General features: G+C 47.8%; 1 protein-coding gene across 6 annotated transcripts in view; it reads left to right on the top strand.

Moving 5' to 3' along the window:
• Window positions 1-11,218, top strand: part of RGL2 (ral guanine nucleotide dissociation stimulator like 2) — a 298,408-nt gene extending 287,190 nt beyond the window's left edge. For all 6 annotated transcript variants that reach the window (XM_085621611.1, XM_085621535.1, XM_085621834.1 and 3 more), the window contains one exon: window positions 5,202-11,218. In XM_085621611.1, the coding sequence (XP_085477737.1) occupies window positions 5,202-5,386 (185 nt within the window). In that variant the 3' untranslated portion in view covers window positions 5,387-11,218. The remainder of the gene's footprint in view (window positions 1-5,201) is intronic.
• The last annotated feature ends 16,179 nt before the right edge of the window (window positions 11,219-27,397 follow it).

The following is a 27,397-nucleotide window of genomic DNA, read 5'->3' as shown; positions in this document are numbered from 1 at the left end:
AGTCGGGGTTGACAGGCTGGTTGAGTATGTTGTTTTGCACTTCAGGTTTGAATCCGGAGATTCGTAACCAGGCATGTCGTCGCAGCATGACGCTAGTGTTTATGGCCCTGGCGGCTGTGTCTGCGGCATCCAGCGCGCACTTGATGGATGCGTTTGTGAGGAGCTGTCCCTCCCTGATGAGGATCTCTGCACCTTCTCTGAATTGGTCAGGGAGATGTTGGATTAGTTGCTCTAATGTGTCATAGTGCGCTCTATCGTAGCGAGGGAGGAGTGCTTGAGTATTGGCAATACGCCATATGTTGGCTGCCTGGGCGGCAATCCGTTTGCCAGAGGTCTCTAACACCTTGGACTCCTTGTCCGGGGGAGGAGCGTCACCTGTTGTTTGTGAGTGTGCCCTCTTGCGAGCATTCGCAACGACAATGGAATCCAGAGGTAATTGGCCTCTGATGTAAGTAGGGTCCCCAGGCGCTGATCTGTATTTTTTGTCTATCCTGGGGTTTATCACTCTTGCCCTGGTGGGTTCCTTGAAGATGTCCTTTGCTGGTTTGAGGACACCCTTCAACATGGGTAGAGTTTTTATATTTCTTTCTGAGGAAGCAAAAGTGTCCATAAGAAAGTCGTCCTCGACGGTGTCCGAGTGAAGTTGCACCCCATGATTGGCCGCAGCACGTTCAATCAGAGCGTTGAATGCTGCCGTGTCCTCTGTGGGAGATGTTTTTGCTCCATAGAGTTGCGGGTCTTGTGCATCCATAGGTGCACCTGGGTCCACAGGGTCATCCCAAGTTTGATCAGGGTCTTGCTGGGCGTCAGGGTCCATGTCTCCGGGGTAGGGGACCTGGTCACCCATGTAGTCCCCCAACGCATCCGTGTCGGAGTGTGTGGGAGAGAAGGATTGTGGATCCTGGTAGGGTGAGTGGAAAGGTTCGTAAAGAACTGGTTCTGAAGCCACAGGCAGCTTTCTTTTTAGTGGAATCCTGAAGGAGTCCAAAGCCGGCTCCGAAGTTATTTTCCGTTTGTGGATAATCATCCTGCCGGTGTCGGCGTCGATTATATGCGATGGAGACGTCTCCCCAAAGTGTTCGGCAGGCGTGATTGTGGTATGGGTCACCCGTGTCCTGATTTGGAACATTTTCGGGGCCGTGGATGGTGGCAGGCCAAAAGTAATGTTGGCCGGTGTCGAAGAGGCTGCTGGAGCTTTAATTGGCTTGGAGCCCGACGTGTCCTGGAGGACCATTTTCTTTTTGGTGCTTTGCGCAGCAATGGGTCGAGTTTGGAGCGCCCTCGAGTCTTTCGCACCGACCGGTTCAGTGGAGGCGGTCGTGGATTTTTTCGACGCCGGTGGGTCATCGAGTCGAGGTGCGGGAGTGGCCGTCGACTTCTTCGATGATTGTGGCGTAGATGTCGCCATGGAAGCGGCGTGAGACGCAGCAGGCTGTTTGACCTTTGGGGTCGGAGTCGATTGCGTCGGTGCCGGGAGCCGAGCAGGTTTGGTGGTACCGACGGCCTTCTTCCTTATGTCGACTCCGACGTCGGCCGCTTCGAGTTCGGCACCGAAGTCTCGTTTGGTGCGCTCGGTGCCGATGTGTTTTGCTGGCGTCGAAGGTGTGGAGGGCCTCGATCCGACCAGCGCCACTTTCGGTTTTGGTTTCAAGTGAACCAATACTGCTTTCGGTTTCGGTTTTAGAGAAGGGAAACCAGCCACTTTTGGCATTAATGGCTGCCGCTGAATGTCCGAGGCCGGGCCCGAGGGCGGGGCCGAAGAACTGCGGGATAAGTCTTGGGTAAGGCCCGAAGGCGATCCCTCGACCGGAGCCATAGACTGTTGCACTGGGCTTTCTTCAGTCTGAACGGGTAGGCCTTGCTCGTCACCGGAGCTACTCTCTTCGGCCCCTAAGGCCTCATCGTAGTCTCCTACCTCGGTGTCGTCTTCATCTCTGCGAAAGAGTGTTTCATCGACATCCCCCGATCCGGAGTCATGTTCGGAAACGGGACTGGAGGGTAGGTTCTCCACTTCTTCGACATCTTCGGTCTCGGCGTTGAAGATGTCGGCCGGGGCCGGTGCCGCTTGCTGCGCCTCGAGTCTCGCCGCTCGTCGATTCCGTAGAGTCTTCTTGGATCGAAATCTGGCACAGGCCATGCATGTAGATTCGTCGTGATCCGGTGAGAGGCATTTGTTGCACACCGGATGGACGTCGACGTGGGGGTATTTCGCATTGCATACCGGACACCTCTTGAATGGTGTTCTCGATTCCATCGCTGATGTCGAATCGACGGTCGGGTAAGATGCGAAAGTTTGTTCTAGAAGTTAGTAAACTAACAGAGATACTATCGATACTGATCGATAACAGTACCGACGCGAGCTAAAGGCCTTTTGGCCTTGAAAACAGGTTTTCCTAACTTGAGTCAAGATAACACATCCGAACCCAATGGCGGAAAAAAACAATCTGAGGATGGAGAGGATGCCCATGCGCACTGTAGTCCAGGGGAGGAGTCACCTATCCCAGGATACTTCGAAGACTCTTCCAGGACAACAACGTGCAAACATCCGGACCCAACACTAGGCGGCGATCTATGCACAGATATGAATTCAGCAGCCCACATGCCTCGAACACAGCGTACCTCCTGCTTTCGCTGGGGTTCACTATCAACGTGCCAAAGTCACACCTGACTCCTTCTCAGACACTTCCCTATTCTGGACACAGTGCAGTTTCGGGCCTTTCCTCCAGAACTGCGAGTCCAGGATATTCAGGCTATACCGATGCTTCATCCTCTATACTGGATTTCGGTGAGACTGACTCTGTGGTTACTGGGCCTCATGGCTTCCTGCATCCTACTGGTGACACTTACCTGTTAGCATATGCAGGCTCTGCAATGGGGCCTGAAGTTCCAGTGGGTGCAGCATCAGGAGAATCTCTCTGACGTGGTCCGGGTCTCAGAGGGAAGAGCAAAGGACCAGGAGTGGTGGCTTACAAACCGCTATTGGATCAGAGGCAGACCCTCTCCCTTCCCCACCCAGATTTGACAGCAGTGACAGATGCGTCACTCCTGGGATGGGGCAGCCATCTGGGAGAGGTGGAGATCATAGGACTCTGGTCTTCAGGGGAATCTGGACTCCACATCAACCTGTTGGAGCTCTGTGCGATTCAATTGGCATTGAAAGCCTTTCTACCCTCCTTCCTGGGAAGGCTAGTGCAAGTGTTCACTGATAACACCACCGCCATGTGGTACTGCAACAAGCATGCCGGGTTGAGCTTGTGGACCCTTTGTCATGATAACTGCATCTCTAGCCATGGTTGAAACAGCAGGGGATATCCCTGGTGGTTCAACATCTGGGGGGCTTTCTGAATGCCAGAGTGGACAAACTCAGCCACACATGCCTCGTGGATCACAAGTGGCGTCTCCATCCGGAGGTGGTGTACGGTCTCTTTCAGCAGTGTTTAGATCTGTTCGCTACTGACGAGAACGCACTGTCAGCAGTTCTGCATGCTGGAGTTTCCAAGGCGGCTGCCATTTGGAGACACTTTTCTCTCGGGTGAAGCTCTGGCCTCCTGTACACCTTTCTGCTCATACCGCACCTACCCAAAGTCCTCAAGAAGATCAGGAACGACCGGGCTCAAGTCATTTGTGTGGCTCCGGACTAGCCTCGGAGAGTTCGGTATTCCGAACTGCTAATAATGGCCATCGATCCTCTGATCAGGCTGCCCCTTCAGGAGGATCTTCTGTTGCAGTAGAAGGTTCTCCACCCAAACCCGCACACTCTCCGCCTTCTCGCGTCGAGATTGAGCAGCAACAGTTGACAGCTTTTGACCTTCCTCCCAAAGCCTGTAACGTTATTTTGGCAGCTAGGCGTCCCTCCACCAAGATAGTTTACACCTGCAGTAGAATACTTGTGGCTTTGTGTACAGAAAGACAAATCGATCCCCTTTCTCGGGTTCTGCTTTTGGCTCCGCATGGCATCATCCGCGCTGGAAGTGACGTGTGCAGTGCTTCTATAGGTGCCATGGTGGAGAGATAGCCCTTCAGAGTGCCCAAACCAGAGCCCTTAACCTAACGCCTTAACCAAAAAAACTCTTTGTGGGGTATGTCGGAGCAAAGAAAGAACAGGCCATATCACAATGGATTGGGCTCTGTATCAAAATATGCTGCACTTTGGATAAGAAGCAACCCCCTGAGGGTTTGAATGTTCATTCCACCAGAGCTAAAGCTGCAACCACTGTGTCAGCATGCGGACGTCTGGTCCTGGACATCTGCCAGGCGGCAACGTGGGCTTCTCTGCATACGTTTACCAAGCAGTAATGCCTAGACAGCCACGTCCGTAGGAATGGGCCTATTACCCGTTTGGTCCTGCAGGACTTCCTCGTGTGAAATTGGTCCACAGACCCACCTCCAAGGTGGTATTACTTGGGTATCTATTCTAAGGTAAGGAATCTGTGGATAGAAGTCTATCAGATGAGCAAGTTACTTACCTTTGGTAACTCCTTATCTGGTAGAGACCATCTAGCTGCAGATCTCTTACCAACCCACCCATCCTCCCCACTCGGCGAACTGATTTCTCGCGATAGGGTTTTCCCTTTCAGGGCCCTAGTGATTCACACCAGTGGTCAGTGTACTTTGTGGCTCTGTGCTTCTGGTGTTGAAAGTCTAGAAAAGTAACTGACGTCAGCGCACTGTGTTGGCACCTATAGAAGCACTGTGCACGTCACTTCCAGCGCAGATGATGCCATGCGGAGCCAAATGACGCCACCTACTGGTGCGCAGAGGGACTGTTCAATAAAAATTTCCAGATCCAGTCTGGCGCCTGGGACTAATTAAAGGTAAGGAATCTGCAGCGAGAGTTTCTACCAGGTAGGGTGTTACCGAAGATTAGTAACTTGTTCTACAGGGACATGTACATATTACATGTAGGAGTGCCCTAGTGATTGCCCTGCACCCATTTCATACCTAATACCTCCTAAAGAGTATACCAATGATGAGCGCTACCACACACACTGGACGAGGTGAGTGATGAGCTGGTAAGGAGCATGTCATGACAAAGCTAACGCATTAAAGAGAGAGCAGTGGCAAGTACCAATGGAAGTTAAGGGACTGTGTGTAGGGGAAGTGTGTCTGTGTGAGCAGAGGCCGGTAAGGATGCTATGTGATGACAGATAGGCGCGGAGTGTGACCTCACACCATTCACCCTTCTCGTTTCTTCTTCCCAGAGCTGTCCTTCCCCAGCACGGCCAACGTCTTCTATGCCATGAACTCTACCAGCAGAGACTTCCTACTACGCCGCAAAGGTCAGACGGCTCCCACTGAGGTACCTCCTCGCCACCGGAACGAACACAGCGCCACGTTCCCCAAAATAAAATCTAAGGGGATGCGCATTGCCCGGGCACTGTTCTGATCGGATGATGTGGAGTCAACATGTAGCGATGTCGCTCTAGGGCTTGAGCATCAAAGAAAGTGGAGGACATCTCCGAGTCCTAACTCGGCATCCAGGTGTCAGGCAACAACACCTTGCAGCGTCTTGGTGCAACACCGGAGAAATCGGATGACATCTCAATCTGTTCTAAAGAGCATCTGAGACACTTGAGAGCATCTTGCTGCAGCCTGGGTCGCGAATCAGGGACCTCTGTGCCTCTGAAAAGCATCTGGGCAACCACAGAAGGCATCTCCACGACCAATGAAGGTATTTCACTCCTTCCAAACAGAGAGTTTAGAAACCAGTGGACAATCTAAGGGCAGCTTACAGTGGAAATATAACCCATTCAGGATGTCTTGTGATGCGAGTGTCACCCAAGGTCTACTTGTGAGGACATCTTATTACAGAGAGATCAGGTATCTCTAAAGCCAGGATCTCCTGCAGGAGCAAATTTACCGCCCGAGAACCAGGTCTACCAAACACTACAGACAAGTATGTTGTAGGACATTGTACATAACCTCTGCTTTGGGATTCATGCGGCAATGTAGTGAGCTGCTAACTAAGTGTCATCACCAGGACAACCTTTCAATCTCAGGAGCACTAGAAATGACTGGTTAGAAACTCTTTTGTTGATGTCTGACTGATTGACATGTCTGTCATGACTGTGAGGAGATCTCACTTGGGAGCATCCTATCCAGGTCTGCCAAGCTGGATCTTTGGAAGGAGCGGCACAACCGTCTTTGCTTGGTGAGGCAGGGTCTACACCCTAACCTGGGGTTTGGTTACACTCTTAAAAGACTAGATTTGGTTTGCACTAAGTTCTGAACTGTGGTTAAATTCATATCTTTAGATTGATGCTTTTGCAAACATGCTGGACTGCCTTGCGGAGGAGAAGACAGGTTCCCAGAAGAGGATCTACTCCATATTCCTGTGCAGTGGGAAATCTGTGAGTGCACAGGCCCAGACTTAGAGTGCCAAGATATTTGATTAAAGGCAATCAAAGAGTGTCCCCTTGGAGCAACATATGAGAGAGGTCAGACTGAGACTTTCAGTAATCTTAAATGCATCCTGTGAGGAGCAGAGGTGGACAGACTGGAACGCGAGACAACAGATTGCACAAGTCTGACTCGCTGGGGGTAGAATGGACAGGACTGACCGAATATCTGTAGAGGTCTGACAGCCAAGGCAGTCACTAACCCTGCGTCATACCCTGATCAATGAATCTCACCTCAGAGATGATGGTCACTCGCCCGCCTAACCCGTTATACATTCCATGAGCAGTCATCTCTCTCTTGAAAGACCGCTATGGGACACATAATTCACAGTGGTATAGCTTAGTCAGTAAGATTGGGGTGAGCTTCAAATTTACTGACAACCATGCTGGAACTTAATGTTAAAATACATTATACAACAAACTGGGCCCATGAGAGGAGCTTAAGAGGCAGTGAAAAGGGGGAGGAATGCAGATTGGTAGGAGTACTAAGTGGGAGAAACTCAATATTTTGTAAAATAATGAAAATTTTTAGGGTTTTCAAAACAGAAATGAGACTTAGTTTTTGTCAGTGTGTGCGTTCAAAAATACCAGCCGAAATCCGACATACTGTGGACCCGCGCCAGGATACCCTTCCCGGTGATAATGCACTCTACAAATCAACATAATAAAACCTGCATGGAACGGAGTCAGAATCGATGAAACTCCATGGATGTCTGTGTTCGTATAACAGCTGCAAGACTTGAGGCTGGTTCAGGGCCTATCTAACCTAGTAACTAGGCTACATTAAGCTCATCTCATAGGGGACAAACTGGTAATTGAGCTAACCCATTCATGGCCCATATCTATGCCTTGATAAGTCACCTAGCTGGTGTCAAGTTGGCGAATAGTACTGTACGTACACTGTCATCTCACTTGGCAGACAGAAGGAGTATGTATGAAAAGTTCATCTCATAGCTAACCGCCCTATACCTAAAAAAGAGCTGTCACAACTCTATATTTACATCACGATGAACTCCTCTAACAGGTGACTGGCTGGAGACTGGAGATGTCACAATAAATTCATCGGAGTGGTGGCAGTCCGGAGAGTAAGTCATGACTCTGCTTTCCATCTACACCGCACTGCATTCATGACAGACAGACTCCGGGCATGTAGTGGAGCCGCAGAAACGTTTACAAATGCAATGCGGAGTCCTTCATCTTGGGACGGACTTGGGACTGGGTAGTGGCTCTTTTTACCCTCTGCCTCCTGTTGGACGTCGACCAGAAGAGCAGCAGCAATTCTTGGTTTTTGAGAACCAGCTTAGCATCCTGGAGTCAGATATGGGATGTGCAGCTGCTGAACCAGCTTGGCATCCTGGAGTCTGATATGGGATGTGCAGCTGCTGAACCAGCTGGGCATCCTGGAGTCAGATATGGGATGTGCAGCTGCTGAACCAGCTTAGCATCCTGGTGTCAGATATGGGATGTGCAGCTGCTGAAACAGCTTAGCATCCTGGAGTCACATATGGGATGTGCAGCTGCTGAAACAGCTTAGCATCCTGGAGTCACATATGGGATGTGCAGCTGCTGAAACTCTGGACAACTGGAACAACCTAGAGTGTTGCAAGTAATGGCTAGGATTAAGGTGCTGTTTTTTGCACAGTAGTGCCTTGAACAGATGTTCAAGTAAATATCAGGTATTGGAAATTGCATTTTTTATTCATTTGTTTTTTTACTTTTTTAACTTCAATATTATGTACAGACTGTTGGGTGAAAGAGAATTTGAAGCTTCTAAGTGCCTTGCCACCCATTGTTTCTGATTGCTGTGAGGTCAGGGGAAGGGAGCACATTCTTCCAGGTCAGATGTAATTTGCAGTTGCTATGGAAACATGGTGTTCAATTAAGCAAAGCCTAAATTGTCACAGGAGGAATGATAAAGTCTTTAAATGTGACTAATATAGCATTAGAGCCTGCCGCAATCTGTTGGCTATAACAGTTGTTAAAAGGACTCTCCTTAAGTTACCGACCTGAGTCATAGAGCAAGGACCTATAACTACCAGTAGAGCCAGAGACAGAAGGGCCATAGAACATTTCAACCTCGGAGGATGCAGGCGTCTAAAATATACAGGAAGAAAAATAAAGCCAATCATTGTAGTGTTTAACTAGAAGGTCAATGCAAGGTATTGTTGGCCTTCCGCCACTTTACCTTCAGTGGAGCTACCTACAATCCAATGCTCTATTACACAAACACAAAGATGGTTATTATGGCAATGTAAAGCAAGCCCTTAGTAGTCATCTGCACTCGAATGAGGTAAGCCCAAACAAAGGCCTACGTGAGTAACAAAATGGGAGCGGTAAATACAAACAACCGAGTTCTGACCGAATGAGCCTGAAACAAGCATTTACACAAGCTCTGATAAAAAAAAGGTTCATAGCATGTGTGCTGTAGATTCACAGGGGCTGCATACTCCTGCCATCTAGTGTTGGGCTCAGACATATGCAAGTTGTTTTTCTTCGAAGAACTCTGCCCCCAGGGAGGCGTTCCATGGGTGGAGAGTGGGTCTTTGCTAAATCCCACAAGGTCGAGTCGATTTCTAAAGCTGGTACTGCCAGATAGTCAAGTGCATCCCGTCTTGCTATCATAAAGCCAAAAGAGCCCCAGAGTGCACTCAATACGAAAACAAAGCTGCACCCAAGACCTTCTTGCCAATGCCCCCATAGCTGACATATGTAAAGAGGATACATGGTCAACTCCACAGAGGTTCACCAAGCACTACTACGAGGATATCGTAGCCCGCCAACAAGCAATCATTGACCAAACAGTTCCAATTACTTTATTGCAGAGTTCTGCTTCATCCACATGCTAGACACCGCTTATAGGGGAGTAGTCCTTTAAACTCCATGCAGAGCATGTGTATCTACAGCAGCACATGCTACGAGCGGAAAATGTTACTTACTCTGTGAGCATCTGTTCATAGCATGTAGTGGTGTAGATTCACATGCACTCATCCTCCTCCCTGGAAGAGTATGGCTCTGCTTTCAGATCTCTTCTTTACTAATCGGCTTCCTTTCACAAAACACATTTGCACCATGCTCTGTTCAATCGCTGCTCCATGCTGCACACTTACTCTCAGCCTATGCGCAGTGCCTACTAAGGGTGGAATCACAGTCACTCTTGTGACTCAAAAGACTTTCTTAAAAAAAATGCAAATGTCCAAACCCAAAACTAGATGGCAGGAGTATGCAGAGCATTTGTATCTAAAGCAATACACGCTACAAACAGATGCTTATGGGTAGGTTACATTTTCCAGATCATGTTTCTGGAGGAAAACAGTTTTGAAGATTGGCCACTATGTAGCATTGTCTACTAACTCCATGCCAGTCTAAAACTTTACTTGGGGTTTTATAAGCTGTAAGCATGCTCGAGAGCAGGTTTTCAGCCGAGTAAGGGCTATGGTAGGTTGTGTTTGTTTTATTACATTTTATTTAAGAGACCTATGCACCAATTAATGCTTAATGATTATATGTAATTACGATTTATGTGGCAGACACATTAAGTGCACATTATACATCTTTCTCAGCAGTTCAGAGCTAAATGTAAAAATGCAGAATGTGTATATTTATTTAAAAGCGGAAACTACTCTTGACTTTGATACTCCTTGGGCGCTTTTGACTATGCTTAGAGAAGACTTCCCACAGTATCTCTCCAGAGAGCAGGATCTGTGATTGGATGGCAGATCATCAAGCTGAACAAAGATGCAAAAAATATTGCCCCTTGCAGGAGAAAAGAGCTGGATGGGCATTCAAATCGTCTCGGGTTTCTTTAACGTCATGTTAAGATACTTTGAGGGTTCCAGTCCAAAAGCCATCATTAGGGGGGCATATTTTCCAGATTAGATAATCACCTTCTCATTAGGGGAAGAGTCCTTCCTCCAAAATTTTGTGAACTTTTCTGAAATCTTCTAACTTTATGCAGGTTGTAAATGGAAGGTTATAGCAACTGAAGAAGGAAAAGATGGTTTCTCAGGGGAAGAAAACACAAAAGTAGTAATACTTCAAGGAGGGTGGGGTGCAGGGAGAGTGATGAAATGGCTCTAGAAGGATGTGTGTTCATGACACGGGAGGTCCTCTGAGCTTTAAGCTCACGCCCCTGAATGCCGTGTAACTTTTGAAGGGAAACAGCCTTTACCACGCAGTGCCTGTAGAACACAGGTACTAACTACAATGAACGCGTCATTCCCACGCATTCCTCTACCACGTAAGTCGTTACATTGCTTTAGGGAACCCCTGGTTGGGCTGGTGTTGAATTTTAAGTCCAACACTTTCCCTTGTGTTGCACAGACTGGAGTTGGAATAGTAAATTACACTATTCCAAAGTCCAGCGCTTCCCTTAGGCAAGTCGTTGTAGCAACTTGCATGGTGAAGGAATGAATAGTAGCGATCCGTTTGTTGCATTGCCTGCGGTGTAAAGGCGTGCCAGGTAAATTCATACGTGGTTCCGTCATCCCACCAACTCTTCTCCCTTGAATAAGTAACACTCGATTTGAAATCCTATTGAGACCTCATAGCTCCTTGTTCAGGGAGGAAGTACATTCCCACCTGTATGTTGGTCGAATGATTGCGCTGAACACTTCTGGACAGGCCATGTATGATTTAAATATGTACAGTTGTGGGATTGAGGCCACCGTGCCAAAGAATGGTAGTGACTCATCACCTTGACCCCCCCCATTCCAGGGCACAGATGTGTTTATGCTTGAACAGCCCCCTTCGCCGCACTCACATGGTAAACCCTGCACTGTAATTTCCTCTGATAACACTATAAATAAAGACACTACAAACAACCTGTGTGCATTTGTGTGAGGGAGCATTTTGATGAGATGAGAGAATGAAGTGTAGTAAAGATTTTGTGTCGATGTCATCATTTCCACCCACAGAACCAGACTCCCAACCTAGTGGTGCCCCCGGTCATCAAAGAGGGTAGAGAAGGAGCTTACTCCTGAGGCATCACTAAACCTCCCATGTAAGCTGTGTTGTGGTGGCACATCAATTACTCACATCATAAAAGTGGTGGGTTTCCATTTACCCAAGGAGCACAAGACGACAGAAACCCATGTGGCTTGGGAATCCTCACTTCTACGCAGGATCCGGCACTCTCGACATTGACAGAGCACATGTTCAATAAAGCATATCGGTTCATCAGTGACCCTCTTTTTTACAGGTGTACTATCAAAAGGTCTGTGAGCTCGACTCCGCGTGAAGCAAGAATATCGTAAGGATTGACCAATCCAAGTAAATTATTTGTAGATCAGAATAATCAAAATGAGATTATCACAACCCAGAGGAGACTCTGACATATGTTTTGCTTTTGTTTGAGTTAATTCTGGGTGTACAGCTTAGTCCAGAAATCAGCAAGACACGTAGAAGAAAAGGAATCTGATGATTTTAGAGCTTAGTTTGACAAAAACAATGCTTCTGCAAGACCCAAAGACTTGGTCTCCTTTCCCACCAACACCCTGCTTGGACCTCTCCAGTGTGATGCTTGTATTCTTCACTCCAGCAAGAACACAGATCCATCAAGTCAGAACTTCTTAAACTGGCCACGCTTATCCTCCCCGGCCTACCCTTCTAAACTTTTCTAAAATGAGAGCTATTGGCTACAGTAGTGACCACATCAGACTAAACTACAATAGAGACTAAGCCACTTATCAGGCGAGGTAACCAACGGTAACATCATAAAAAGCTATCAGTACAAAATGCCTCCACGTGAGTAATGAAGTAACATGGACAGCAGCAAGTGCTCACTGTTACAAAGTAAATAACATCAGCGATAAGCGTATCCAACTATGCCCGATTATCAATATCAGTTTTTAATATATTTAGAAACTTAAATAATTCTGTACCCAAATATCAGATTATCAGTTTTATGAAAATACACTCCTTTATCATAACAAGATTTTCATTCAGGACTTTTCATTTTCCTGCAATACACTATACTACTTCCCCAAACAAAAATGTGTCAATTTCTTAAATAGTAATAATTGTTCCTCAAAATACCAGTGTTTATTTTTAGGGTGGAAATAGTTCCCAAAATCAGCTTGTTACTATCTGAAAGAATTAATTTCTGAATCATATGGACATATTCTGCCTGATGGATTACCATCCCATGAGAACCTAATGACAAAGATATCTGCAATATGCTAGGAATCCCACCGCCCCCATTATGCCAAGGGATGCCACAGATATGCCGTGAATGGCCACCAATATGCCAAGACAACTAGTGGTGCACACCACGATGCCTACAATATTTCAAGAAAGGTTTTTGTTAACTCAGAATTGGCCACAACTAGGCAGAGGATGCCCTCAACATCAAGTATGGCAACGCCAGGGGTGGTCATGATAATATCCTCCACAATGTAGCGGATGCTCATCTCATGCCAAGAATGCCCAACATTGTGTCAAGCATGGTCACAAATCAGCAAGGATTGCTTCAAATATGTGAAGGACAGCCGTTCTAGATGTTGCCAGGAGGGATGCATCAAATATGTCCATAACCATCAGTAGGATACCAGTGGTGGACACGTTTATGCCAGCAATGGCCACTAACGTGGCAGAGATTAACCTCGTATGTTGGAGGAGTCATCAGCTACCAATGATGGTCCTAGACGCCAGGGACAGACGACAAACCAGGAACACTCACTCCCATAATGCACCTGCAATCAATAAATCGCTTTTAAGCAACTGAAGTTCACACTTGTCTGTGATCTTGATGCAGGTGCTCTACTCCTCAGCTATGGCCTTCACACATGCATCCGCGCGCACACTTACACTTTTACTCTGACTGTGCTGCCATCGAGCTGATCTGTTGCTGCGACAGTGTCTCTTTCCCCACCGGTACACTATGGAAGGCATATTTTTTAAATGTGTGCAAAGGGTTTGAATACACGATGCAGAGAATAGCTTTGGGTGGAATCCTTCTAGGTGGAGAGCTTTTAAACTCGGGTACATAAATCCAACGCGTTTTCTGGCAACCTTTAACCACAGTATTAGTGGGATTTCTTCCATGCCAAGCAAACCGCACATGCAGGTATCATTGCCTGGCATCTGCAGTATCCTTTTATTTTATATTGTATTACAGGGGTAACTCTAAAGCAAGGACCTAGCTCCAGAGGGCTGGGGAGCATTGTACATCACAGGATCCACATCACATGTGGAGACAGACTAATGTAGGTGTGTTTATAATGAGAAACCAAGGCAACATCAATCGAACAATAATATATAATCATCAATACCCCTACCCAAGTCCAAGGCTACGTACCCCCTTCCAATGGTGCAGCCAGGCATCATTACACTGCTCGAGAGAATGTTACACACTAGTGTGTGTCTGGGCTGGCAGCGAAGGATATTGAATGTCAGATCCTTCAAAGTCTCTCGGACTTCGAATGACTACAGCCACCTTGGATCAGGTAAGGGGGTCTGTACCTACTTGTTAAGAACATGTCATCATTACATTTGTTGATCAGTTTAATTGAATATGGAACTGGGATCAAAAGAAAGGGAAACTACTGAAGGGAGCTGGGATCAAGAGAAAAGGAAACTACGGAAGGGATCTGGGATCAAGGGAGACAGAAACTAAAGAACAGAGCTGGGATCAAGAGAAAGAGAAACTACTGAAGAGAGCTGGGATCAAGGGAAAGAGAAACTGCTGAAGGGAGCTAGGACCAAGAGAAAGAAACTACTGAAGGGAGTTGGGATCAAAGGAAAAAGAAAATACTGAAGGGAGATAGGATCAAAGGAAAGAAACTACTGAAGGGAACTGGGATCAAGAGAAAGGGAAACTACTGAAGGGAGCTGGGATCAAGGGAAAGAGAAACTACAGAAGGGAGATGGGATCAAGTGAAAGAGAAACTGCGGAAGGAAGATGGGATCAAGAGAAAGGGAAACTACTGAAGGGAACTGGGATTAAAGAAAGGGAAACTACTGAAGGGAGCTGGGATCAAGAGAAAAGGAAACTACGGAAGGGATCTGGGATCAAGGGAGACAGAAACTAAAGAACAGAGCTGGGATCAAGAGAAAGAGAAACTACTGAAGAGAGCTGGGATCAAGGGAAAGAGAAACTGCTGAAGGGAACTAGGACCAAGAGAAAGAAACTACTGAAGGGAGTTGGGATCAAAGGAAAGAGAAACTACTGAAGGGAGATGGGATCAAAGGAAAGAAACTACTGAAGGGAACTGGGATCAAGTGAAAGGGAAAGGGAGCTGGGATCAAGGGAAAGAGAAACTACTGAAGGGAGCTGAGATCAAGAGAAAGAAACTACTGAAGGGAGTTGGGATCAAGAGAAAGAGAAACTACAGAACGGAGCTGGGATCAAGGGAAAGGGAAACTACAGAACGGAGCTGGGATCAAGGGAAAGGGAAACTACAAAACGGAGGTTGGATCAAGAGAAAGGGAAACTACTGCAGGGAGCCTAGATCAAGAGAAAGGGAAACTACTGAAGGGAGCTGAAATCAAGGGAAAGACAAACTACTGCAGGGAGCTGGGATCAAGAGAAAGGGAAACTCCTGAAGGGAGCTGGGATCAAGGGAAAGAGAAACTTCTGAAGGGAACTGGGATCAAGAGAACCAACTGAAGGGAGCTGGGATCAAGAGAAAGAGAAACCACTGAAGGGAGCTGGGATCAAGAGAAAGGGAAACTACTGAAGGGAGCTGGGAAACTACTGAAGGGAGCTGGGATCAAGAGAAAGAGAAACCACTGAAGGGAGCTGAGATCCAGAGAAAGAGAAACTGTTGAAGGAAGATGGGATCAAGAGAAAGGGAAACTACTAAAGGGAGCTGGGATCAAGAGTAATAAACTACAGGGGCGTGGCCGAGGCATCTACCAGCATGGCCTCACGCCTTTGAAGCTCCGGCCGCCGATGCTCTCCGACGGCGTCTAATGGCGTGATTGAGCCCACCACCTTTCTACAAAATATGTTCGCCCTTTGAAGTTGCGGAGCACGATTTAGGCGCTTCAAGCTGCAGGAAACGCCGCTGTGCCGACTCCTTTTCGCCGCCGATCGGGCAGATGGGCGGTGCGGCCTGCTTTGCTCTCGAGGCCTACCTGGCGTGATTGTGTGGGAGAGTCCGCGGCCGCCCACCGGAGCCCGCGGCATGGCCTATGCAAGGCGCCACTGCTGAGCCCGTCGTTTCCAGGATTGGCGCCTGGGAGTCTCCTATACCAGCTGCCTACACATGCCCGGTGAGAAGGGGGGGGTGGAAATCGAGAGTTGGACCTGCATCGGCAGCCCCTTCTCTGCCTCAGCCTTTCGTTTGCGGGACACGCTCTTGCCTGGAGGTGTCCTGGGTGGCTCCCCCTGCCTCCCTCCTGGGCTCCTCTCCTTGCTGGCTGCCGGCGGTTTTTGTGCCCCAACTCCCGAGTGCTGCCCACTTGCATTGTCTACAGCGGCCAAAAATGGTGGGGGTGATGAGCCGCGGGGACCCCAGACAGCGGCGCCTCACATTCGACAATCTGGCTGAATCGGGCCGCTCCTCACACTCCTTAGACCGCGACAGTGCCTCGAGCGCGATGGACCGCCAGCCAGCGGGGGAGGGGATGTCGGCCATTCTGGCGGACCTCAGCGCAGGGTTCCGCGGCCTCGATGATCGGCTGGACTCTCTTACCTCCAGGCTGGATAGGATGGGGGAGCGCATTGATGGCCACCACACTCGGCTCGGTGAGGTCGAGCAACGCCTTTCAGATCAGGAGGACCGGCACAAAGATATGGCGTGCAGACTGGAGTGCACAGAGCGCCTACTGAAATCCATTGCATTAACAAACGAAGATTTGGAGGCCCGCTCCTACAGGAACAACGTTCACATAGCGGCATTGGCGGAGACCACCAACATGGGCCGGCCGGAGCTCTTTATAGAGGGCCTACTAAAAGAACTGTTTGGCGTTGAAGGCCTACTAAAAGAACTGTTTGGCGTTGAACACTTCGCCGCGACTTTTATTGTGGTACGGGCACATTGGTCCCTGGGGCCCCATTCACCATCTGGCCACCCTCCGCATCCCATTGTCGCATGCTTGCTTAACTATAGGGACAGGGACACAGTCCTCCGTCTGGCGCGAGAGGCCTCCCCGGTGAAGTATCAAGGGTCAATCCTCTCCTTCTACCCCGACCATACTCTGGTGGTCCAAGAGGCTCGCAAGAAGTTTGTGGAGGCGAAAAATCAGCTCCGTACCCTTGAACTAAAATATGCAATATTGTACCCAGCACGGCTTAGGGTGATGGTGGACGGTAAGCCACGTTTCTTTGACAACGCCCCTTTCTGCAAGCACCGTGTGGGACAGACACGTCGCAGACCTGCTCGCTCCTCACGACACTCCTCCTCGGACAATCATTTGGCCCCCAGCGCTGAACTATTCACTTCAGACTGAACCCTCTCTCATGACTATAGTGGTTGGTTGCTCCCTTCTATGGTGTCACCTCTGGTGGCTCTTCCTTGTGTTTGGCGTTTCCCTAATGTTTTTTTTTTATCCCCAAAGTTCTTTCCACGCTGTGGCATGTTTGATTCATATTGTGATGTCCTGCGGTTCTCTTTTTGATCAGAATACTATACCTTAGCTGTGGACAAACTGCTCCTCTGGCTCATTGTTCAGCTTGTTCTTAAAGACCTCACTGCAAGGGTCGTTTGCTGCGGCCTTTGTCGTGACTTCTATTTCATACTATGTTTCACTGGTTTGGGCATCGGCGGTTCGAGGCGTTGCCTCCCCCCTCGGATGACTCCGACTAAGTTTGCTACAGGTTTTTTTTTTTTTTGTGTGTTTTGGGTATTTGGAGGGTGGGATCCAATTCTCGGGGCCCGTAGGCTCAGGTGAGGGTGGGGCAGGGTGAAACAAAAACCGGGACATTTCAGGAAAATAGAAGGAGGACTACAATTTTACATCAACAGAATGGTGCAGAATGACAGTTCTCATCAACATAAGATCACAGAAAAGGCATTAAGAAAATAAATAAAATGTCATTTCTACAACCAACATCATACATATTAATTAAACTGCTTACTTATAACAGCTGCTCACTAGCACAGCTTTATAACATCCAAAAAAGTGCCTCTCAATGTTTTCAGTCGACCCTCTCTAAAAACGGGGACATGTGCCAAAATTACCAAAATCTGCCGGGACAGCCGGTGAAAACCCGGGACTGTCCGGGCAAATCCGGGACGTCTGGTCACCCTAGGGTGGGAGATTAGGGATGGCGGGTTTTGTTGACATTGATGTGTATTTTTTGTATGTTTTTTGTGCTTATTTTTCACTTTGTTGTATTAACAAGTGGGTTCTCCATTCTACTTGTCTGCGTGAGGCTGTTGGTATACCGGTTGTACGCACATCACTTGGATTTCTCTATGGAATGGCGGTGGCCCCATCGGTAAAAGCGAATTTGCTTACATGGAACGTTAGGGGGAATAATAACCAGAGGAAATGCAAATTGGTTCTAACATATTTGAGACGGCATGAGGTGAAGATAGCCTTTTTGCAAGAGACCCACCTCCCCCCTCAGGGTTCACCTTCCTTTGCTTCCTCTTAGGGGTCCAATAGGTTTTTCTCCAGTTTTAGTACTTATTCCCGTGGGGTATGCACGTTAATCCATAGCTCCCTCCCCTTCACCCTCCTAGACAAGGCAGGAGATCCCCAGGGGCGTTACTTGCTACTCAGAGGCATACTCATGGATTCAAACAGTCCTCCTCTCCAATGTCTATGCCCCTAACACGGATGACCCGTATTTTTTTGGTAACTTGCACGCCCTCCTAAATCAGTACGATTACGATGTTCTCTTTCTGGGTGGGGACCTCAATCTCTGGCTAAACCCTGCTCTCGACTCTTCCAATCCACAAGCGGCAACTAAGGTCAGCTCCCTTGCGGTGCTTCATGACCTACTCAGCTCTTTGGCTTTACGTGACACATGGCGGAGGCATCACCCATCGACCCCTGGCTATACCTTCTATTCGGCACCTCACTCCACACACACTCGAATTGATTATATCTTTGCCACGGCCGCGGGATGCCGCTGAGTGACGGGGCAGATGTGCATCCTCGCACTCGCTCCGAACACTCCCCACTTGTCTTACACTTAAACATCCCTCAGCAGGCTGGGAACGGAGGTGGTCCTTCCCGGCCTCTGCTCTCCTGGACGAGGTGTTCCGATCAGAGGTTCAGGAGGCCATTACGGAATACTTCACCTGAAACACCGGTTCGGTGACCCATTACTCCACTCTGTGGGACGCCTTTAAGGTGTTCATACGGGAAGTCGTCATCTCTAAACAAGCCGAGGTGTTACGGGTGCTCCGTGGCAGCCTCGTTAAGGTGGTAGCTGAGTTGACCTTGCTGGACGAGTCATCTCCTGACCCACAAGTGCAAGCCAAGCGCAATGCACTTCTATTAGATTTTAATGACCATGCCGACAGGGAGGCTTCTCTGCTCGGCAAATATCAATTGGCGCGGCGCTATTGCGAGGGTGAGCACCCCGGCAAGACGCTAGCTTGTCTGGTGAATCCACCGAAAGGGGCTGGACATATCACATCTACTGAGCGTGCGGACGGGACATCTGCCACATCTGACTCGTTTAGAACAAATGAAAGCGCCAATGCTGACAGATGATTTAACCTTAAAAGGTTAAATCATCTGTCAGCATTGGCGCTTTCATTTGTTCTAATTGTTACAGGCTCAGCCTTGCTGACTGGAGCCACACCCATTTTTGTTCTTAAACATCTGACTCGTGGCAGACCTGGTGGCTTATTATCGTTCCCTTTACTCCACCACACTACCTGACACTTTTACGCAGCACCTGTTCTATTTGGAGGAAGTGGCCATGGTCTGGCTCACTAAAGGCTAGGCGGAGTTTTTGGCGGATCCCTTTACGGTCGAGGAAATCTCGTTAGCCATAGGCGATCTCTCTGGGTCCAAGGCGCCGGGCCTTGATGGCCTCACTGGGGTGTTTTATAAGGCGTACAAGGACAGCCTGGCACCCCAGTTCCTGGAGGTGTTTGCTGAGGCACTGGAGTCGGGTGTTCTCCCCCATACCATGCGCGAAGCAGCCATTTCCCTGCTGCTCAAACCGGGAAAGGATCCTGCACAGTGTTCATCTTACCGCCCCATATCCCTCATTAACTTTTGACAATAAAATCATTGCCAAAACGCTTTCCTCGCGCCTCTCTTTTAATGGATCTAATCTTATCTCCAGTGCAATCTGGTTTTATACCTCACCGTTCCACTGCCCTTAATCTCTGCACGGTATTCTCCGTCATCAACCATATTGAACCTACCACACTGGCTGCGGTTGCGCTTTTAGATGCCGAGAGGGCCTTCGATTCTCTTGAATGGCCCTTCCATATGGCAGCGCTTCGTAATCTTGGCCTCCCCTCCAACTTTATAGCTTTGATTGCCCTTTTAAATTCATCTCCTACGGCCCGCCTTCGGGTCAACGACTCTCTATCTCCTCCCATCCCTATTACCCATGGCACACGCCAAGGGTGTCCCTTATCCCCACTCCTATTTATTATAGCGATAGACCCCCTGGTCAGTCATCTCCAGGAAAAACATCTGTTCCGCGGCCTGCAATTTCCTGCCGGCCCGCTCCTAATGTTTCTGTACGCCGATGACGTCCTGCTTTCCGTTCGCCACCCTCAAACCAATCTCCAGCCGTTAATCGAGGAGGTTGAACGCTTTGGAACTATGTCTGGCCTTAAGATCAACTGGGGGAAGTCGGTTCTTTTCCCCATCACTGACGTGGCGGCGATGGGCGGGGCTCAGTACCCCCTACAGGTGGCCCGTGAGACCACGAAGTATCTTGGGGGGCAACTTCACAGGGACAAAAGCCAGGTTATACAACTAAATTATGGGCCTGCGATTGACCAGCTAACTTCTCAAATAGAAAGATGGATACAATTGCCACTCTATGGCTGGCCGTATTGCCCTTATCAAAATGAAGGTACTACCCCGTTTTCTCCATCTATTCTGCACCATTCCCATCCCACTTACCAACGCATTTTTTTACTCAGTTGCGTGGCCCCCTTATTCGGCTAATCTGGGCTGGTCGCAGACCTAGGGTCGCTTGGGATTCTCTTACTCTTCCATATGCACGGGGGTGGTTTACGGTTCCAGACCCTCACTTATACTTTGTGGTGGCACAGGCCCAATTTGCTCACCACTGTTTTCAACCCGATGCCTGAATACCCTGCACCAAAACGGACAAGGAGTTGGCTGCCCCGACCCCTTTGGCGTCACTGCTTCCGAGGGGGATCTTCCTCGATGCTCTGTACATCCAACCTTTGGGCACTACATGCTGGGCCTGGCGTAAATTAAATTGACTATAAGGATCCGGTCCCCTTTATTCGCCCGCTCTCCCACTTGCCCATAACCCTTTTTTACCACTCACCACTGACAGGGGGGTTCTGGCCACTCTCTCGAAGCTTGGGTTGGATACTTTCGGGTCTCTATTCTCGGACAGCCGAGCACGTAAATTATCTGAATTGACACAGCTTCCGGGGCTCACCGGCGTAGACACTCTTAAAATGGCCTGACTGCAGGGGACGCTCCGTGCCACCTTTTCCTCTTTCCCCGCCCCATTTGTCGACTTACCCCCACTCACTCTTCTTATCACCGATGACACCCGGTCCCTCTTGGTTACCAAGCTGCATACGGCATGTTTGGCACGGCGGGACAGGGAGATCCGACGCCGTTGGGAGACCGACATTGGCCATCCCCTGACTGACAAAGACTGGGCCTTCTGTCTTGCACAAACACACAGAGTATCCCCTAACCATAGGCCCAAACTGTTCCATTTTAAATTCATACATAGGATCTACATAACCCCTAGTCAATTAGCTAAGTTTGACCCCTCTAAACAACCAACTTGTCCCAAGTGTAACGCCCTGGATGCCGATCTTGCCCACATGACTTGGTCCTGTCCCCCTATTTTAGCTTATTGGCAGGAAGTATTTGCTACGCTGATACAAATAATAGAGACACCCCTTGTACCGTCTCCGGAACTGGGCCTGTTGGGACTGGTCCGGCGTATTAAACTATGTTACCGACGCTTTGCAGCGATAGCTCTACTGTGGGCTAAATGTGAAAATGCTGTACTCTGGGGAGCAAAGACTCGTCCTACCAAATCCCCTGGCTTCGGAGTCTGGCATACTGTAGCGTGCAATTTGAGATTTATGCTTCACTCCAACACTCAAACTCTAGGCCCCGATACATTTGGTGCATTTATCGCACACACCTGCAACGCACACTCCTTACACTACAGACTGCCCCTTCGCCCCCGGCCTCCTTAACTGCTGAATAGATTGTAATCTGGCTCCTCTGCCAACCCCTCAGACAGATGCTTCCCCTTCTGCATCCCCGCTGTCTGTGTTACTGTTATCATATGTGCCTCTTAATCGCCGCCCGTAACCAATGGGTGCTTCATTCCACAGCTTCAACGCCTGAACCCATGCTTTCTTTCTGTATTTTTGTTTTGATTATTTATTGTGTAGTATTGATTTTGTGATTTGATGTTGTAGTATTGTTTTTTTTCTCCCTTTCTCACACCTGCTGATTTATTGAATCATATTATCTCCTGCAGATTTTGGGGTAGGAGTCCCTGTGGTTTGTCCTTCTGTTTTTGATTGTCATTGATGTTTTTGGTGTATTCGCTCTTAATTTCAATAAAAACCTTTAAATGTATATATATATATAAAAAATAGAGTAATAAACTACTGAAGGGAGCTGGGATAAAGAGAAAGGGAAACTAGTGAAGGGAGCTGGGATCAAGGGAAAGAGAAACTACAGAAGGGAGCTGGGATCAAAAGAAAGGGAAACTATTGAAAGGAGCTGGGATCAAGAGAAATAAACTACTGAAGGGAGCTGGGATCAAGGGAAAGAGAAACTAGTGAAGGGAGCTGAGGGAAAGGGAAACTACAGAAGGAAGCTGGGATCAAGGGACCTAAACTAGTGAATGGAGCTGGGATCAAGACAAAAACTACTAAAGGGAGCTGGGATCAAGAGAAAGGGAAACTACTGAAGGGAGCTGGGATCAAGGGAAAGAGAAACTACAGAAGGGAGCTGGGATCAAGGGAAAAGGAAATTCATGAAGGGAGCTGGGATCAAGGGAAAGAGAAACTACTAAAGGGATCTGGGATCAAGAGAAAGGGAAACTACATAAGGGAGCTGGGATCAAGGAAAAGGGAACCTACTGAAGGGTGCTGAGGTCAAGAGACAGAGAAACTAAAGAAGGGAGCTGGGATCAAGGAAAAGAGAAACTACAGAAGGGAGCTGGAATCGAGAGAAAGGGAAACTACTGAAGGGAGCTGGGATCGAGAGAAAGGGAAACTACTGAAGGGAGCTGAGATCAAGGGCAAGAGAAACTACAGCAGGGAGCTGGGATCAAGAGAAAGGGAAACTAATGAAAGGAGCTGGGATCAAGGGAAAGAGAAACTACAGAAGAGAGATGGGATCAAGTGAAAGAAAAACTGCTGAAGGAAGATGGGATCAAGAGAAAGGGAAACTACTGAAGGGAGCTGGGATCAAGAGTAAGAAACTACTGAAGGGAGCTGGGATCAAGAGAAAGGGAAACTACTGAAGGAAGCTGGGATCAAGGGAAAGAGATACTACAGAAGGGAGCTGAGATCAGGGGAAAGGGAAACTACAGAAGGGAGCTAGAATCAAGAGAAAGGGAAACTACTGAAGGGAGCTGGGATCAAGAGAAAGGGAAACTACTGAAGGAAGCTGGGATCAAGGGAAAGAGAAACTACTGAAGGGAGCTGAGATCAAGGGAAAGGGAAACTACAGAAGGGAGCTGAGATCAAGGGAAAGGGAAACTACAGAAGGGAGCTAGAATCAAGAGAAAGGGAAACTACTGAAGGGAGCTGGGATCAAGAGTAAGAAACTACTGAAGGGAGCTGGGATCAAGAGAAAGGGAAACTACTGAAGGAAGGTGGGATCAAGAGAAAGGGAAACTACTGAAGGAAGGTGGGATCAAGACAAAGAGGAACTACTGAAGGGAGCTGGGATCAAGAGAAAGGGAAACTACTGAAGGGAGCTGAGATCAAGAGAAAGAGAAACTACAGAAGGGAGATGGGATCAAGTGAAATAGAAACTGCTGAAGGAAGATGGGATCAAGAGTAAGAAATTACTGAAGGGAGCTGGGATCAAGAGAAAGGGAAACTACTGAAGGAAGCTGGGATCAAGGGAAAGAAAAACTACAGAAGGGAGCTGGGATCAAGGGAAAGAGAAACTACAGAAGGGAGCTGAGATCAAGGGAAAGGGAAACTACAGAAGGGAGCTGGAATGAAGAGAAAGGGAAACTACAGAAGGGAGTTGGGATCAAGAGAAAGGGAAACTGCTGAAGGAAGCTGGGATCAAGAGAAAGAGAAACTGACTTAGGAAGCTGGGATCAAGAGAAAGGGAAACTACTGAAGGGAACTGGGATCAAGGGAAAGAGAAACTACTGAAGGGAACTGGGATCAAGAGAAAGGGAAACTACTGAAGTGAGCTGAGATCAAGAGAGAGAAACTACAGAACGGAGCTGGGATCAAGGGAAAGAGAAACTACTAAAGGGAGCTGGGATCAAGAGAAAGAGAAACCGCTGAAGGAAGATGAGATCAAGAGAAAGAGAAACCGCTGAAGGAAGATGAGATCAAGAGAGAGAAACTACAGAACCGAGCTGGGATCAAGGGAAAGGGAAACTACTGAAGGGACCTGGGATCAAGAGAAAGAGAAACTACTGCTGGGATCAAGGGAAAGAGAAACTACTGAAGGGAGCTGGAATCGAGAGAAAGGGAAACTACTGAAGGGAGCTGGGATCGAGAGAAAGGGAAACTACTGAAGGGAGCTGAGATCAAGGGCAAGAGAAACTACAGCAGGGAGCTGGGATCAAGGGAAAGAGAAACTGCTGAAGGGAGCTGGGACCAAGAGATAGAGAAACTGCTAAGGGGAGTTGGGATCAAGGGAAACAAACTACTGAAGGGAGCTGGGATCAAGAGAAAGAGAAACTGCTGAAGGAAGGTGGGACCAAGAGAAAGAGAAACTGCTGAAGGAAGCAGGAATCAAGAGAAAGGGAAACTATTGAAGGGAGGTGGGATCAAGAGAAAGGGAAACTACTGAAGGGAACTGGGATCAAGAGAGAGAAACTACTGAAGGGAGATGGGATCAATCGAAAGAGAAACTGCTGAAGGAAGCTGGGATCAAGAGAAAGAAACTGCTGAAGGAAGCTGGAATCAAGAGAAAGGGAAACTACTGAAGGGAGCTGGGATCAGGAGAAAGGGAAACTACTGAAGGGAGCGGGGATCAAGAGAAAGGGAAACTGCTGAAGGGAGCTGGGATCAAGAGAGAGAAACTACTGAAGGAAGATGGGCTCAATGGAAAGGGAAACTACTGAAGGGAGCTGGGATCAAGGGACATAGCCACTCACATTGACATTCAGAGGACTAACAGTACAAAAAGACAGATTACTGTACGATTCCACAGATTAAAGGTCAAAAGCCTCTGAAGCCCAAAGCCAACTGCGATAATAAGGGTATTCCATCACAATTACAATGTTAGAGAGCAACAGAAATGGGTCATTCTACATTGAACATTTCTGTTATTATGGTGGTTATACCAGACGAGCCGTACTGTACTGCAGGAATTTGAACTCGCACAGGCACCCATATAGAATCCTTATAGTACTGAACTCCCAGCGATTCGCAATAGCAAAAAAAATTCTGTCACAATATTACACCCAAGCTACAAACCATGACTGCTTTTGCATTCAAAGGCATATTTACAAACCCTGTTGCATTCCTCTTGTACCACGCAATGTGGTGGAAGTGAGAAGCAACTTAAAAGTGAGAATTATGAAGCCACACAAGGCTCCTTGAATGGCCCAGAGTGGCTCAATAAATCTGGGGTAGGGCACCAGGGAGGCATTCCATGGGTGGAGTGTGGGTGTTTCCATGCAACTCCCATGTTTTTTTAAGGATTTCCAGATTTACCAAAACTGGTAAATCTGAGATTGCGCCAAAATGCTAGGCCTCCCCAGGAGAGGAATAACAAGAAGAAATCATTTTCACTCATTAGTACGCGGACATTTGTTCGCGTACCATTACTACGCAAGCGTTAGTACGCATGCGATGTAACAACGCGTTGCCTTTAGTACGCATGCTGTTACATCGCATGCTTTGTACAACGCATGCGTAGGAATTGTATGCGCTATCGCCATCGTTATGTTTAAGGCGCATCCGTTTGTAGACGAGGAAGGAAGCCGGAGCAGAGAGGAACCACGTGAGACGAGAGGGACAACGAGGAGAGAGAGGTAAGTGGGGCTGTGTAGTTTTAAGGGTTGTGTTGTGTTTTTGTAGTGTAGTGGAGTGGTGTTAGGGGCAGGGTCGTCCTTGGGGTAGTGTTTTAGGGTTAGGGTAGTGTTGTAGTGTAGGTGTAGTGTAGGGTAGTACGTTAGGGTTTAGGGTTGTCTTAGGGGGTTGTGTAGGGTAGTGTTTAGGTGTAGGGGAAGGACTGGGGGTAGGGTCGTGCTGGGGGTAGTGTTTGTGTAGTGTAAAGTAGTGTATAAGGGTTTAGAGTAGTGTCAGGGGGTCGTGTAGGGAAGTGTTTGCATGTAGTGGCAGGACAGGGGCACAGGTTAGTGTCGTTCTGGGGTAGTGTTGAAGGGATTAGAGTATTGTTGTGAAGTTTGTCGTGTGTAGTGTAGTGTTTTTACATTTAGAATTTTGTGTAGTGTAGGGGTGTTTATTTATTTAATTTAATGTACGAAAAGAAAGAAAAAGGTCACAATCTGATTTACAAGCAGATGCAAAGTAAAAGCATACGAAGTAGAAAAATGCGTAGAAATGCCATATGCGAAGTAAAATCCGCGCACTAATGGTATGCGCACTAATGGTATGCGAACTAACAACACCTATTCAGAAGAAATATCTCCATGTTACTTCCTTTTTCCATGTGTGCTGCATTCTGCAGCACACACAGAAAGATGAATTTGCCTCTCAGGATTGTGTTTGTGCAGGAATTGGTCCCTTCCTACACAAACACAATTCTACTTGCAACACAGTTACCCTTACACCATGGTGCAAGGGTGCCTGGGATGGCGCAAGGCAGCCAAAACGGCACCAGCGCACGGACAAGGACAGGAAGGCATCGTATTGTTTTAAATATGGCGCATCCCTGTCCTTTCCCTGGCACACAGCGCAGCAAGGTGACTACCTGCTCTGCGCCACATTCTCATAAATATGCCCTTCAGTATGCCTACATGCGTCTGCTGCAGGTCCGCAAAAAAAGACCAATATTAGCCTAAAATCATTTAAATCACACAGAATCATTGCCAAGTAATTCCATACATTGACATGTATTTTGCTTAGAACCTGCTTCCAGAATAATCACCACTTTTGCAGGAAATTACTATAAAATAAACTTTTGAAAGGGAAAGTCTAAAATTGCTTTTCCTTGTGTAATTTTTCTAGGTTACAAGTTATCTAGTGAGGTTAGAGGGCTACTAAAAGCCTACGTAGGTTTCCTAAACTTTGGATGGGTGCACCACACTACGCAGAACAGACAAAGATGATCTATAACTTATTGTATTCTCATCTTTTCAGAAAAAGACTGGACCAACATCCAAACCAACCTTGTGCTTAGCTTACAGATGGGTAGGTTAACATCAATGTACTACAAAGACAGCCATGCATAGCCTACAGTAGAAATAGAAACTCAAGTAATCCGCTCCATGGGCCGCCATAAAAGAGATTGCAGGCTCATACTGCAATGGGGAACTGAATCGCTCAGGATGCAGCAATACAAGCATAGTTATTAGCTCTACAGAAAACAGACCAGTCAGTTTCCACACTAATTGTGTTCAGCGCTGCTTACTGTGTGCAAGACCTGCCTCACTAGTGACTAAACAGAACAAGCATTGGCAAAGTCAATAGGTCTCGGCAATCCGAGAGCTATTGCCTTTGGCAATGTCAATGTAATTTATCCATAGTTTAATTAATTGGATCAAAACATCTTATGTGTTG

Source organism: Triturus cristatus, chromosome 1_1 (assembly GCF_964204655.1).
Source record: "Triturus cristatus chromosome 1_1, aTriCri1.1, whole genome shotgun sequence".
NCBI classification, from domain to species: Eukaryota; Metazoa; Chordata; class Amphibia; order Caudata; family Salamandridae; genus Triturus; species Triturus cristatus.
The sequence above is the reverse complement of the archived record's forward strand: the minus strand, read 5'-3'. Positions and strand labels throughout refer to the sequence as shown.